Genomic DNA, 14,967 nt, shown 5'->3' with positions numbered 1-14,967 from the left:
AGCATTTGGGTGACGGTCTAGAAATCAGTGTCAAAAGGTTTGAATTGCTCTTTTTTAGTTAGTGCACTATACCTCAGATGATCTCTTCCCCACTAACACCCCTAACCGATCATACCGGGAAACTGCAAGCTGTATGTGCAACATATACACACACAGCACTGCCAACTGCTGCTGAACCAAACAAAAGCCTCAAAACAAGGAATCACCCAGTCTCAGTAAACCCACTGTTGGCTTAGTGGAGTCCTACACTGTGTCACAAACCAGATCAAGAAGCTGCTCCAAGTAGTACAACCCATCTGCAAAACTCTTCTTTCTCCTCAGATGAGGGCTCTGATGGGATTTGGATGGGTGAGTCAATAGAGTTCGTGTGTATTCCTTGTAGTTTACATTTCAAACAAACTCTCAGAACCCTTTAACTGTGCAGTTACACTGCATTCTTCCTCCAAGAAACATGACAGAGGTTGGGAGAGCTCAAAATAGAGGAGCTCATTAGAGCTGGAATGGAAGATAAGAAACAAATTGGAGGATGAACATGTGAAACAGACTGTGAAGTAACTCAAAAAAAAAAAAAAAAAAAGCAGCAACCCAGGAAGGGTAACTTCATCAAATCTTAAAGCCTCGTTAAGGCTTGTGACTGCTGCATTTTGAATAAATGAGCACAAGCAAGTTGGCACTGGAGAACGCTGCCCTGTACAGCTCAGAAAGCAGCAGGAAGGTCTCGTTTCAGTTCTTGCCCCCCTCGTACCAGTGCTCTCCCACAGTGCTCAGACTGCATGCAGGCACATCCGTGAGATGTTGCCATCTGACCTCTGTCATTCTGTGCTTTTAGGAAGTATTTGTGAAGCAAACACTGACACCAAACTCAAGATTTGAGTTTTAAATGTAAGCATAAATAAGCCTTGTACTTCCTGGTAATGGAGAAACACAAATATCCACTGTTTTCATTTTGGGGGACCACTGGAATTGGCTGAACCTTCACGTATGTAATAGTCAATGGCAAAGTATGCCATAAATTTCTATTAATCAGAAACCAACTCGATTTGAAAACTTGAGAGGGGTTTGGGACAGAGGTTGTTTTAAAGCATCCTTCTCTGAAGCATTTTGTACTGCCCACTACCAGAGACAAAATGAAAAACCAGAGAGAGCTGGTATCTCATCCACTAATAGCAGAGATTAAGAAACCTGCAAACAAACCGCATGGAACTACATGAGAGCAGAGGCTGACCTCTCCAGGTGAGAATAAAGGGGTGACATGAGCAGTCAGTCTTACAGCTAATAGTGCAAAGGGACATTGTGCAGGAGAATACTGTAAGAATACTTTGAGAAAAGGACAGAAGGCAATTTGAACACCTCAAGAACATCTATGAAGACCCTAAGAGAATTTCTTAACAACCTTTTCAAAGGAATCCCACCAAGAGACCTAATTTATAAAGTGACCGATACCTCTTATTAAAAAAAAAAAAAAAAAAAAAAAAAAAAAAAAAAAAAAAAAGGAACAAGAAAAAAAAAACAGATGCAAAAGCAGACAAAAATGACACTGACCTCAAGTCTCTTCTCAAGTGACTCTATCCTGTCTTTTTTGCTGGCCAAGTTAGCTCTTGTGTAGCGGCTCTGTCCGGGCAGATACAACACTTGGCTGTAACATTCCTCCCACACCTGGTTATAAGCTTCACTTGAGAGCTCTCCATGCCCCATTCCTTGCTTTACCACTTCCATCTCTTGTGCCAGTAGATCCTGTGCCTGTTGGAAATGATGAGAAATAAATTGCAGTTACAATACACAGGGACAAGAAAATTCCTCTTGTTTTCAGTCCTTCAGCGCACATTTCATGGGGGCAGTTTCTCTTTGCATACCAAAAGCTCACCATCAGGTTAAGCTAACTACAAAATCTAACACAGATGCTGTGGATTATAAATGAAACCCAGGCTAGAAGGCTACTCACAGCACAACTATCCCTCATTTTATATAATTTGGCCAAACCTGACATCACTCCACTGTAGCTAATGAAAGCTATGGCACAACCAGATATTTCATCTTGCTGCAGAAGAACAGAGATAAAAGCAGGGACCTTGAGGGGAGGGAGAACTACACAGACAGAAGCAGCTGTTCTATGCAACAAAAATCACTTTTCATTTCCTTTTGCTTGCCCTTCTCCACACAGTGTGGAAAGTCAACTTTAAACATTAACGGATGAGCTGCATAAGCTTTTATGCAGGAAAAGCTCCTCTAACAAGCACACACTGTTTGTAGAGAATTACTACTGAGCTAGGAGCTTTCTCCTCTTACCAGTTCAGTTTCCAAAGTACATCACAATTAATGGGAAGGACCCATGTTGTTTTCACAACTCATAATACTGACAAAGAATCTAACCCACAGAGCTACACAGGCACCAAGCTCTTCACGATTTATTTGCAACTGAACACGTAAACATGTTTGCTGATCTGGATTTCGTTGATTACAAGTGGGTCTCCACCCTTTCAACAGGATTTACAAGCATTCTGCTAATTTCTGTATCACCAGCAGATATCTCAAAGGATGCTGACCTATATTGTATAACAGGAAGCATGTACTGTCCAGGAAGCATGTATTTCAAAGCATTGCTAGATTAAATCACTCCAGAGATACCAGGGAAAGAAAAATTAATCACTTGTCCTGGATGGTCAAATCAGATAAAGTAGAAGTACTCCAGCCACACCTGACAAAGTTGCAGCTTACATAAATTCAATTTCAATTAGCAGCTGTTTGTACACTGCAACTACTTAGACTAGTTGTGACAGCAAAACAGCTCCACAGCTCACAACACTGCATATACCATCACTGCTAATCCTTCCCAAAAGAACACTACATATCAGGAAAAGAAAGGAGCATTTTTTGAAGGGATTTTAGTAGAACATGCTCTAGAACAAAAAAAAAAAAAAAAAAAAAAAAGGAAAGCAAACAAACCCCAGACAGGGTTACGGATAGGAATACTACTTGGCCTGAATTTGATTTTAAACAAACAGGGAGTATTATTCTAAATGTTAGAGAGCAAGTATGAAGAAAGAACTGCCCATCAGTTAAGAGAGAAAAATTTCTAGGGACTCTGAAGGAAATTTCCAGACAAAAACTACTGGACTGTGTAACAAGTCCAAATGAAGTGACAGCAAACTCCGTTCTTGTTGTACTTCAAAACAAACAAGAGAAGGCACTCAGAGGCTGATCCTAAGGGAACAATTTGACACTGTCCGAGCAGTGAGATTCATGATCTAACTGCATTTTCCATCTTTAATTTCTCCTGCTAAGGAATCTGCAAGTGTAATCTTTCACTTAATAGCAAATTAAAGTACATACTGTCCAGTGTTTTTTTATTTTAGACTCTTGATTCATTGGTCAGCTATGGTCAAGGAGACAGATCTAAAATCTGCTTGTTTATCTGTAGAGTCACTTTAAAGTAATAAGGGATTTAGGATCTGAGCTACCACAGCTCTTGTCAGAATACAAGTTACAGATAGCAGGAGTCTGCATAACAACACATGATTTGGTGGCATGTGATTTTGTCCTTTTCAATCATTTTTATTCCTGTAAGCATTTCGTAAAAGGTTACTGGCACAACTTCACAGGTGAAGCTCTTTGAAAGAGCTAACCACAGCCTTGTGTGTCTAAACTGTCTGTCACTTGGCAGCAAGCACAACATCTGTAGATGTTTAAATAAATGAACAGCCCGAACTGGAAGCCTCAGTACAAGGATATTTAGCTTGGGATTACAACGCAGAAGAGGACAGAATGCCTAGACACTCTCATTTTGTCCAGTGACAACCTGTTCTGCCTATTCAGCACTTTAACCAGGGGTACTTTAAGATCAGTTGCCACAGCCCAGCAGGCTTTGCAAGAGGCACTGCTGTGCTGGATCAAGCCTGAGCGGCATCATTAAACAACCCCATTTGCTGCTTCAAGTTATAAGCTAGCTACCACTGTCATACTTCGTCTGCACTGCTATGAAGAAAACAAATGCTTTGTAATCCTGGCTTAACAGTCAACACAGGCAGCACAGGGAGGATACCACATGGAATTGAAGTGTCTGTACTTTAATATCACTTTATAGGTCAGGCAAAGTAGAATTTGATAAATGTGGAGGGCTTATAGCTCCTACTCTCACTTCAAATGATAAACAATCACAACACATTCAAAATTGTATCTAGAAGACTGTGTCTGTGGACAAATACATCATTATCATCCTGCTGAGTGTTGAGATGAACATTAGCTCATAAGAAAAAAAAAAAAAAAACAAAAAACATACACTTAAGTTACCCTTACAGCTCCTCACACAATGCTCTGGAAATTTCCCAAGTCTGTACAGGCTTGAATCCACTTTCTTTTTCTTTTTTTTTCAGGTCAGGGGTAATTAGGCTGTACAATTCTCACCTTCTTGAGATCCTCTTTGGAGAACTTCTCGTAAGGATTTTGTTCCAAGTAAGCCATATGTTCTGCATTGTTGGTTCCAAATCCTGGGCCTTTCCCCTTCTTACCGCTAGACTGGTCTCCAAACGGATGGTGTAAAAGATCAAAATGAAGCATAGTAATCATCTCCTTCTTTATTAGCTCTTCACTTTTCTGCAAATCTGTTAGAGGTGGCTCCACATTCAAGGGTCTCAATATTGTTTCATTAACCTGCCCAAGAATAATAATAAAAAAAAATCATAAACACCGTATTACCAAAGAACACATTAAATTCATATACTTCTATTTAAACATGATTTTAAATCAGTTAAACCACGTGAACAGGTGCCAGAAACCCTTGCTGCATGAAACAGATACAGCAACCCAAACCCAGTCGTATTTTTGGCTGCAAGTATGAAATACCTTAGAACATTTTCAACATGAAAAGCTGAAATCAGCATAGTCAAATAAGGATTTCATTCTTTCATGATCTACCTAGGCTGTATTTCCTCCTACAATGGTTAAAACCTGCATTGTTTTCTTCAAAGTGAATTTTGTTTCCACTTACTTCTGAGGGACGTGGCAGATTTTTCTGAACAGCTTTGTGCATTCTCTTCAGTTCCTTCGCACGCTCTGCCTCGCGGAGAGCCTAGACAAACAAGCTAAGTGTTACTCCAGCTGCTGCAATACAATCGGATGCTTCTTACAAATACATGTGATAAAAAGAACTAATTCCTGCAGCAAAAGTTCCTTGAAGTACTAAAACACAGAGAGTAGGTCACACTTCGCATGACATAATTTACTGCGACTCAAGTTAACAAGAAGACTACAGCAGACTAACTGTGACAGCGATCCTAAAAAGCTATTTCAAGCCATCATATTTTTGTTCATCCCAAGCAGACTTAGTCCTTTAAAAATTTTTCCACATCAGGTTTTACTTCTGCTCTAACTCTCCAAATAGGAAACCTGCCAGTAAGAGACTCTTAAATCTTTGTCCTCTTTTACGACATACTTCAGTGAAACAATACTTGTGAACATATGAAAACATGAGATTTCTTCTTACATACTGCTTTTTCTCCTTAAGTTCTTTTTTTTTTTTTTTCATACAAAATGAAAAGGAAATATTGCCTAAAACTTCAGGGATGATGACCAATACCTCCGATGTTCTGATCCTAGACATGTAATGCCTCCATTTGAAAGGCAGTTTGCTATTATTTTAGTTGATATTAGAAATTGATTTTTTTCTCTATTCCACACACCTAAATTATCCATGTTTATGCAGACTTCTATTATTTTATTACATGCAACAGATGCCTATATGTGCACAATTTGTTCCTCCCCAAATGGGACGCTTTAGGATACACTTAACAGATATCAGAGCATAGTTTGTGTGGTCTTAATTGTTTTGTTCACTTGTTAAAACAAACTATCGCTTTCTCCAGGCTTTAGTTCTGGAACAACAACAACAGAGACCCATGCACAACTTGGCTGCCTGAGTAATCCTGTGGTAACCCCCTACAAATGGGGAACAATTCACTCCTTAGTAGATCTCTGAGTATTCCACCAGTCTGCCTGAATTTGTATCTATTTTATAAAACAGTAACTTTTAACCCTGAGAATATAACCTGAAACTGAAAAATGCACAGTACTCACATGCTTAAAATTAAGCACATATATCTGCTAAAAAAATGCTTTTAATTATATTTTTGAAGGAACAAAAGGAGGAGGGAGGACATGCACATGTTTAAAGACTATCACAAAAAATGAGGCATGCTACCTAACATTGAAGAAAAGGGTTCAGAGAGAAAACTGATTCTGCTTGTATGTATGTTTTCTGTGCTGCCACCACAGTAAACAAGTACATTTTCATGTTATTCTGTAGAAGCTGTACCACCTCCACTTAACATGTATGACACTATGAAACCATAAAATGAACATATTTTGTTTTAAAGAAATAGCACTATCTGCATTACATACACCTACCTGCTTGCGGGCTTCTATATCAGCCGTATCTTCCACAAAGGCTTCATCTACTTCATGTTCCTCAAGTTCTTTTTCTGCATTTTCAGGTAAAACAATCTCAAAGTCGTTCTTTGGAGCAGGAAGGGACATGAGCCCGAGGCGCAGGTGTTCACGAGACTCCCTCTCCTATCAGAATATTAATAAGATGTGTTTCTGAATTCATGCATTGATGCACAGTATGACAAAATTCCATTCATCTGCATCAACAGATGTAAACAACACACAAGTAATACACAAATCAAATAAAAACAGAATTTTTGAGGTCTGAAAAAAGGGGACACATTACTAATCCAGGCTAGCCTATATACCACTACCCAAAATTTATTCACATAACATACAGAGAAACTTTCTGATGCTAAAGGACAACTTTCAGCTTTCTTAAAGACAGGTACTGAAACATACAAATATATAAAGTATACAAAACAACAGCTTGGCGCCTTCCCCTACCAGTAGTGTCAGTACAACAGTGGAGACTCATATATTTGCCTTTCCAAAATTGAAAATACGTGAAAATGCATCCATACTGATGATGGACATGGGGCTATTTGTAAGGCTAACTAGAATTTTTCTCACAGCAGTTGGTCACGTATCTGTGGATTGCTGCACAGGACAAAAATGACACAATCACCACTGGATCCGGAAGTCAGTGGAGTCCATACAGAAACAAAATCCCCTGTTTTCCTTTCTTATGACAAAAAGGCTAAAATAGAACCAAAATACAAATAAACCTTGTCCTTTAAGCTGAAAGAAATTCTGAAGTCAAAGAGTTATTTCTGTGAGAAGAACATGCTAAAAATTCGAAGAGGATATTCTTAGCTAGGACTAAAAAGAAACACGTCAATAGCTCTGGTGGGAGATATGCAAAGCCACCATTAGGGCTGCAGAATCAGCCACATAAAAGAAGTTCCCAAGGTGCTACCCATTAGTTATATGCCCTTTTTATGCCAAGTCTAATTGGCAAGGTACATCTGGCTGCATCTCCAGGAAAGGAAACATCTGTTGCCAAAGGTGATGAAAGAATCACGATGGACTCAGATTAATGAACACCTTAAAACCAAGTGCTCCTTATGGCAAAAATTAAACTCCTTCAGCTCAATGTTGTCAACAAGACAAACTGATTAAAAGACCCTGTAGGTAAACCGGGAAGCCAGGATGATGAGGAATTTGAGGAATGAGTAGGACTGCAAGAAAACTGAATCTTTAGATATACTTCCTGCTCAGCTTCAAAGATAGAAGTAAGACTGAAACTTAACTACATCTTCTTTGATGAATAATTCTGGTGTGCTTTCACTAAACACAGTCAAAGCTGTTTTAACTTGCAGTATCTCTGTTCTTTCAAATAAATTCTTGACAGTATGACAATGCAAAGATTTGATTTTATCAGGTGATAAATACAGACCTGTAGGCAAATGGTAGAAATAGCACTTGTTATAAAGTTCTGGTCAGAAGATGAGAAATTAAAAACCTGAAAGTTAACAGAGCATTCACCTCCACTCCGTATACAGTTCTTACCAGTTGTTTTGCATAAGATGGGTCACTATAGTCTGCCATCCCCTCTTCTGGGTTGATGTTCAATTTATCACGTAATGGAGTTCTACCAGGAGTTGTACCAACCACAGGCTTAGGAGTTAGTCCTCCACGAGGAGTTAAGCCTTCTTGTCCTTGAGAAGGTGTTCTAGAGGAAGTGCAAATACAACTTTGATTTGTTTTTTTTCCCCAAAAATATTTTTACTTTCAAACATCCGAGTGCTGCAGAAAGTTACACAATACAATTAACACATTCAATCCAGTTGCATGTGTGAGGCTGTGAAAACATAATATGCAATTAAAAGAATCAAATAAGTTATTTAAACCTATCAAAGTGTACACAAGGATCTTTCAGGCACATCAACACATTAAGAGAATCTTTAGGAACTACATCAACCCCCAGCACTGCTTTTGAGGAGAGATTACCCAGTCACCAGTCCCCATTCTGGGATACAGCAATCAGGATTTAATTGCAACCTCTGACCTCCCCACCACCTGGGGCAAGCCATTCACTCTGAATTCAGATGGCTTAACAGCTGTCCCATCTTACAACCTAATGAATTGCCCCAAAGACAGGTCTTTGCTTTAATTGATTATTGAAGAGATAATTGTATTATACTAATCACTTTTAAACACCCAAGGTTAGGCAAGATGGAGTAAGTTTTAGATTCTGTAGGCCTCAATTGCTACTTCTCTAGACTGACAAGAAATATTGTTTTCCATCCTACTGAACCTACTGCATGAAAGAGTGTGACTGTATCCAGGGCCATGTCTGTGCACTTTACAAGTTTTCTCTTGGCCACACAGTGTGAGAAACACAACATTAAAAAAAAAAATGGTAAGACACTGGTAAACATCCCAAAGAAAACAGGTTCAGGAAGGGGTAAAATTGGTATAAAAAAACCTACGCTATGGTACTCATCTGCACCTAAGTAAACATGTTCAGGCAGCAATGAAAACTGAATGTGCTGTAGAGAATAACCCTGGCAGAGACAAACAGGACAAGATGGTTTAATACATTATTTCCACTACTAGTAACTGTAATTCTGCAGTGCCAGTAAGATGCCGTAACAGTGGATAAACAGTTGCATACAAGGCCTGACATGCTCTGCTAGTCCTCTTCTAAGGGATACCACAGCGCCTTATTAACTGAGCATGGCTGTGAGTGGCCAGTGACAATTTTCTTTCACCTGAGGCTGTTCAGACTTTTATGAACTCTTTTAGAATAACAAATACAGACAGTAACATTTGCAGGACGATACCCACAAAAAAGCAGAAGAAAAATCATTTTGTGTTTTCAAATGACTGTTTCATAGGATATATTTACTTTGTTGATCATACTAGCAAAAAAATAAAAGCTTTATGATAACTTTTCAGGAGAAACAGTTTCTAGGTAAGTGGATAGCTTTTTTCCAGTTGTCTCAGTTACACACAATGTTTAAATACCCATTAAATTTTTCAACATGTAAGATTCAACTTTGTAATTCTTACTACTATGACCTGACACAATAAAATCTAATGGAAGGCAACAACTTCCATAAGGAGCTTACATCAAAATATTACAGATTTCATGACATCATAGGAAAAATAGGTGTACCTAAATACTTCCTCTATTTGCCATTAGACAATGGCTCTACTTTACTACTGACTGCTTAAAAAGTTAGAGCTTCCTTTTATTTATTGTTAACAACCTAGTGTTTTTTTTTTTCCCCTCTCAAGGTCTTGGATTTTCAAACTGATATGGAACTATGAATTATAGCAAGCCAAATGGACACAAAGCTACCATACTTACACGGGCAAATCTGAACTTCAGAAGCTAAGAACACACACAGAAAAACCCAAACCCTACACCGCAGAAGACAAACAGACAAAAAAAAAAAATCAGAATGTCTTTAGAATCAGAATGTTTTTTTGATATAAAATAACCCAAATGAGCAGCCAGATCACTCTGGGCCAAACCCTATATTCATTCTGCACTCCACTGACTCCAACAGATCATTTGTGTAGATCCAATTAAAAGAGCAGGGCTTTCGCATACAACTTTTAAATAACAAAATAAAGCTGCTTTTGAAAAGCTGCCATAAAGGTCCCTTTTATTTCATTCTCCGCTTTTCCTAACGGCACGGTACAAGTATAAATAGAACCTAAGTTGAAAAATTTGACAGACAAAACGTACAAAGTGTAATATTTTTTAGCTCTATGCTATTTGGCTTTTGTGGGATATATATTTATTCAGGACCCACTCTAAGAGCTAAACTAACAATTCCATACTATTTAGATTGGCAGTATAAGAAATATTTTATTTTGGATATATATGGCTTATAAAATATTTACCCCAGCTTTTCAAAAGTTCCAAGTGGGTTTGGCTAAGGGACCTCCCACACCTTCAGCTCAGAGGTAATACTTTGGAAAGGCTAGAATCCACACGCAGAATGACATGCCATCTTACTATTTATACTCCTGTATTACTCCAGTATAACTTATATTGCTCCAGACCGCAGAAGAGCTCATGTTGGACCAAAATTCCTTCAAACTATACATATACAGATGAAGATAATGTGGCTGAGCTTGCAAAAGACACAGAAAAGGAGAAAGTTGTTCAACAAGAGACTGAAATAAAAGGGGGTTAGAGTTTGTTTTGCAGCACTGGTCATATCCTATTACTTTACACATTGACAGCCGCTTCCTTCAGTCCATCAGATACGTGCTCAGCCAAGCACCCGTTACAAAAACACATTTTTTTTTTTTTTACCTGAAGGGCGTGGAAAGCACAGTATTTGGAGTCTGAACAACCTGCCTCTGGGGAGTTACCCCTGAAAAGTCACTTTCATGCAAGGGTGTGTTAAGACCTCCTTTCAGGGGGGTATCCACATTGGTGAGAGCCATCAGGTTCTGTGCTTCCTGTGGAACAGACAGCACAGACAGTACATTAACCAAGACTTTCAGAATCACTCTGCTATACATGTTTCACAGATTCAGTATCAATAAGAACAGCTGAAGGGCTATTTGAATATCAACCGGTTTGTAGAAAATGTTTAACCCTTTTTAACACCAGTACACAGGTTATTTACAAACCCTACAGTTCTCCTGAAAGCAATTTTAATCTTCATTGCCAGTCATATATGTTATCAATTGGAATTGCAAAAATGAGTGGGTTGACTGATGTTTCAAATTCCTTTGGTTTGTCAGACTACATAAATTTGCAAGATTCATTAGTGACTCAATATTCAAGTCATTATCAACATGTTATTTTATTTTTTTACAAAATAGCAGCAATGATTTCATTTAGCCATTTCCTGGTGCTACCAGTTTTTAAAAGAACTGAGACATTCACACAATCACTGCAACACGAATGTAATTCAGAGTTGCACAGCTAGGGTTTTTAAGAATCCTCATCTTAAGTGTTTTTAAGCAAATAAAGTGCTAGAGAAATATTATTTTATTGTTTTAGTTAATTACTTTTGGTTAATTGAAAAAAAAAAAGCTGGATACCAAACTAAGTTAAAAAAACATAAAATAAATTGTTTAAAGGATGTGAGTTACACAAAGAGGAACTATACAAGGCACCAGGAGAATGGTTAAAGCTAAACTTGCTAAAAAACAACTGATCAGATAGAAGTGGGTCTCCATCTATACCTTTCAGTGTGTCCTGCAGATCATGTACCAGTTCAAACCCCAGCAACATACAACATCTAAGGAATGCTTTGGTGGTACTTACATCTTTTATTCAACTGACCACTGCACTAAACCCACGAGATTATTCTGTCTGTTTATACTCTACCTGCAGGATCCTGTCTTGTGCTGCTGGAGTTTTCGGAGTCCTCAAGGCTATGCTGTTGTTGGTCACATTGTATTCAGACAACAGAGTGCTGGAAGCTGAGTTTGTAATTCCAGATTCCTCAGCAGTCTGGCGTGCAATCTCACTCGCCTGGCCGACTTTTACAACTTCTTCAAGTTCTGTATCAGATATCTTTAAAAAGAAAACAACCACAAACACATTATCTTTAGAAAAACTAAACGCCTGTTGTACATCAGAAGGTACTTGACATTTGTTTTAAAAGCACTACAGAACAGTCTCCTCACACCATTACCCACTTCCCAGGTGTGTACTACATTAGTGCCACTTGTATGCTGAAACTAACTAAAGAACAAAACTTCTGTTTCTAAAATATGTCCATTCCCATGCACAGAAGGTCCAAACACATAATACAACACATCTCCCTTGACATTTCCCACCAACTCCACTTGAAAAAAATCACTCCAAGATCAATCTTCCACCTAGGCTTATGGGTTTTGGTCAGGTTATGCCTTCCTGCAAAGAGAAAATCCCCAGGTATAGTAAGATGAATATGATCACAAGATCCAACTGACAGGACAGAAACTGCTGATTGGCACTGGGCATTTAAGTTGTTTATTGATCAATACGCTATTTACCTGAGGTGCTGGAAGCACTAATTTACTTCTTTTTTTTGTGAACTCTGACACCCCACTGGTCTGTAGAATAGCTGAAGGCAAGTCTGATTCTTTTTTCCGCTTCATATGCTGTTTGTCCTTTTTGCGCTCTCGTCCCTCCCTTTCACTATTAATACAGAGAAGAGAATCATTTTAGAACAGCTACAAAGTAAAACAAAGAACAAAAAGCCTGTACCCTAGCAAAAGTTGGATATGCTGAAATAAAGCATGTTTTGGGAAGAGTGAACTGACTTGTGGTGTACAAGTTAAGTGATTAGATAGGGTCTACAGATCTTGCTGCAGAACCTACAACAGAGTGTAATGCTTCTACATTACAGAACTGGGCAACAGGTGGTTGTTGCTTCAGCTACAGTCAACAGGGTCATGAAGCAAGACAAAATGCCCATTCAGGAATTTACACAGCTAGAATCAGTGGGTCCTATTCCTCCAGCAGCTGCTAAAGGAAGAATATTTTCTGTGGAATATGGGACCTAAGTTCTCAGCGTTTAATGAATATGGTATTTTCTTCATACAGCAATGGGGTCAGCCTGTGAGATCATAACTTAGCAATACATAGCAGTTTGAACCTCCTACCAGATTCTCTAAACTAAAAGCCATACATAAAGAATTAAATATACCACAAGCTAATAAACCAAACTGCACGTAGTACTGGACCCACCCTCTCCGTAAAAAGCACAGGGCAGGAGGAACAGGGAATGCAATTCTACAGTTAAATACGTGCCATGCTGCTGCTGCTGAAGATGTGCCTTTGACTTCTCAACTGAGCGGTTGGAGATTTGTGGCAGGGGAAGAAATTAAGCATTTAAGGAAATTCTACTTAAGATTATTAATTGAATTATTACATTATTTTCCTATCAAAAGTACTACTGCAATAAATACAAGTTACTCCTATAAGCAACATTAATAATGTTTTGACTTGGAGAAAGGACTGCAATATTATGAGTAATCTACTGCTATAACAAAATGAACCTCAAACTCAAGATTTCCATATAAAGAGCGCCAATGTCTATAAGGTCTTCTATTCTCATGCAGAAAAGGTTAATAAGATCTTTTAGAAAGATGAAAAAAAAAGACATATTTTTTTTTTCTGCACAAAAAGGTGCAGAAAAAGACCCGCATTAACATCTGTCACGTGGAAAACATAATCCCTGCCCAAGTTCTATTTCAGACACTTCCAGGACCTAGTACGTTTCGTTATTATTTATTGTATTTATCTTTATATACTTATATATATGCCAAATACATGCTTATATATGTATAACATATGTATATTGTTTATAAATTTATACACTTTTGACTATACATTTTATGTTTTGTATAAATACGTTATATGATTTATTAATATATATAACGTACATAAAATATATATAAGCACATACATATGTATATAAACACATAAGCATGCACATATTTTTTGTGTGTTTGTTGTTTTTTCCCTCAATACACTGTTCCCTCCCTAATATAACACATACTTACGATCTTAATTCTCCATCCAAGTCTTGCTGACGTAGCTTTCTGAAATCTGCATCCAGAATCTGGTAGTTTTCCTCTGATGTATCATAAAAACCAGGTGCGGGTTTCTTTTCAAATGGAATTTCTGCATTATAATCCACACCTCTCTTCTTTTTCCTTTTTTTCTGTATCTCAATCCCAGCAGCTCGAAGTTCTCGTCTCTTCTGAAGAGCAGCAAGTCGTCTAAAGAAACAGTAATACTGTGATTTGAAGTGCCTACCCATAGGTGGCTCCTCTATCCCAAGAGCTGGTACTATCATCAACTGCTGGTGTGATAGCGCTGCATATATGCATACGATGTGAGTGAGTTCTTGCCCTAGATAACAATGAAAAAGTCTGATTCTGCGATGACTTAAGCCTGACTATGTATACATTCTATATGCTCCAGAGCCCACAAAAGAAGAGCCAGCATCTAAAGCTAAGCACAAGCTTACCTAGCTTCTTCCAGCTGCTTCTCTCTTGCTTTTCTTTTCGCCTTCTTTCCCTGCGTATTAGCCAGACGAGCTCGAGCTTCAGACAGCATTTCAAGTTCATCTGCAATAGTGTAGATAAATACAATATACTTAAAAATAGCAGTAAGGGGAAATGTGACATTAGGGTTAGAAAGCAACGTTTAAAAGCTGAATGAATCAATGTTTTCACAGGAACTGTGCATGATCGTTAAACTTCAGTTTTCTTCAAGTTGTTCCAATATATTTTCTAATTAGCCTGATGAAGCAAAGATTTCAAGTTAAAACGTCTACTGCTAAAAATAATTCAACTAATTTCTACAGCAAATCAAAATATATTTAGAAAGCGGCAAATTGACTGCACTAACAAAATGAAATATCTTCATGTGTGTCTAGATCCATGAGTACTGTATTGGTTAATTTATTAATATCATTTCCAGCTAGATCCAAGGGTGCTGTATTTGTGAACCTATGACTGTTCAAAACCACCACCGGTCCATTCATACAATTTTATCAACGTGCAATTCTTTATTCCTAAAATTGTAATGTGCAAGGAAAAAAGCCATGC

The 14,967-nt window shown here is 38.1% G+C and overlaps 1 protein-coding gene across 2 annotated transcripts in view; it reads right to left on the bottom strand.

Moving 5' to 3' along the window:
• The window catches only part of CDC5L (cell division cycle 5 like), a 34,416-nt gene that overhangs the window by 13,643 nt on the left and 5,806 nt on the right, over nt 1-14,967 (bottom strand). For both annotated transcript variants that reach the window (XM_068678791.1, XM_068678792.1), the window contains exons 5-14: nt 14,385-14,484; nt 13,915-14,133; nt 12,400-12,544; nt 11,747-11,935; nt 10,718-10,866; nt 7,951-8,113; nt 6,400-6,564; nt 4,985-5,065; nt 4,402-4,647; nt 1,543-1,740 (exon numbers count right to left, since the gene is read on the bottom strand). In XM_068678791.1, coding sequence (XP_068534892.1) covers nt 1,543-1,740; nt 4,402-4,647; nt 4,985-5,065; nt 6,400-6,564; nt 7,951-8,113; nt 10,718-10,866; nt 11,747-11,935; nt 12,400-12,544; nt 13,915-14,133; nt 14,385-14,484 — 1,655 coding nt within the window. The remainder of the gene's footprint in view (nt 1-1,542; nt 1,741-4,401; nt 4,648-4,984; nt 5,066-6,399; nt 6,565-7,950; nt 8,114-10,717; nt 10,867-11,746; nt 11,936-12,399; nt 12,545-13,914; nt 14,134-14,384; nt 14,485-14,967) is intronic.

This window comes from Anas acuta, chromosome 3, assembly GCF_963932015.1.
Source record: "Anas acuta chromosome 3, bAnaAcu1.1, whole genome shotgun sequence".
Taxonomy (NCBI): Eukaryota; Metazoa; Chordata; class Aves; order Anseriformes; family Anatidae; genus Anas; species Anas acuta.
The sequence above is the reverse complement of the archived record's forward strand: the minus strand, read 5'-3'. Positions and strand labels throughout refer to the sequence as shown.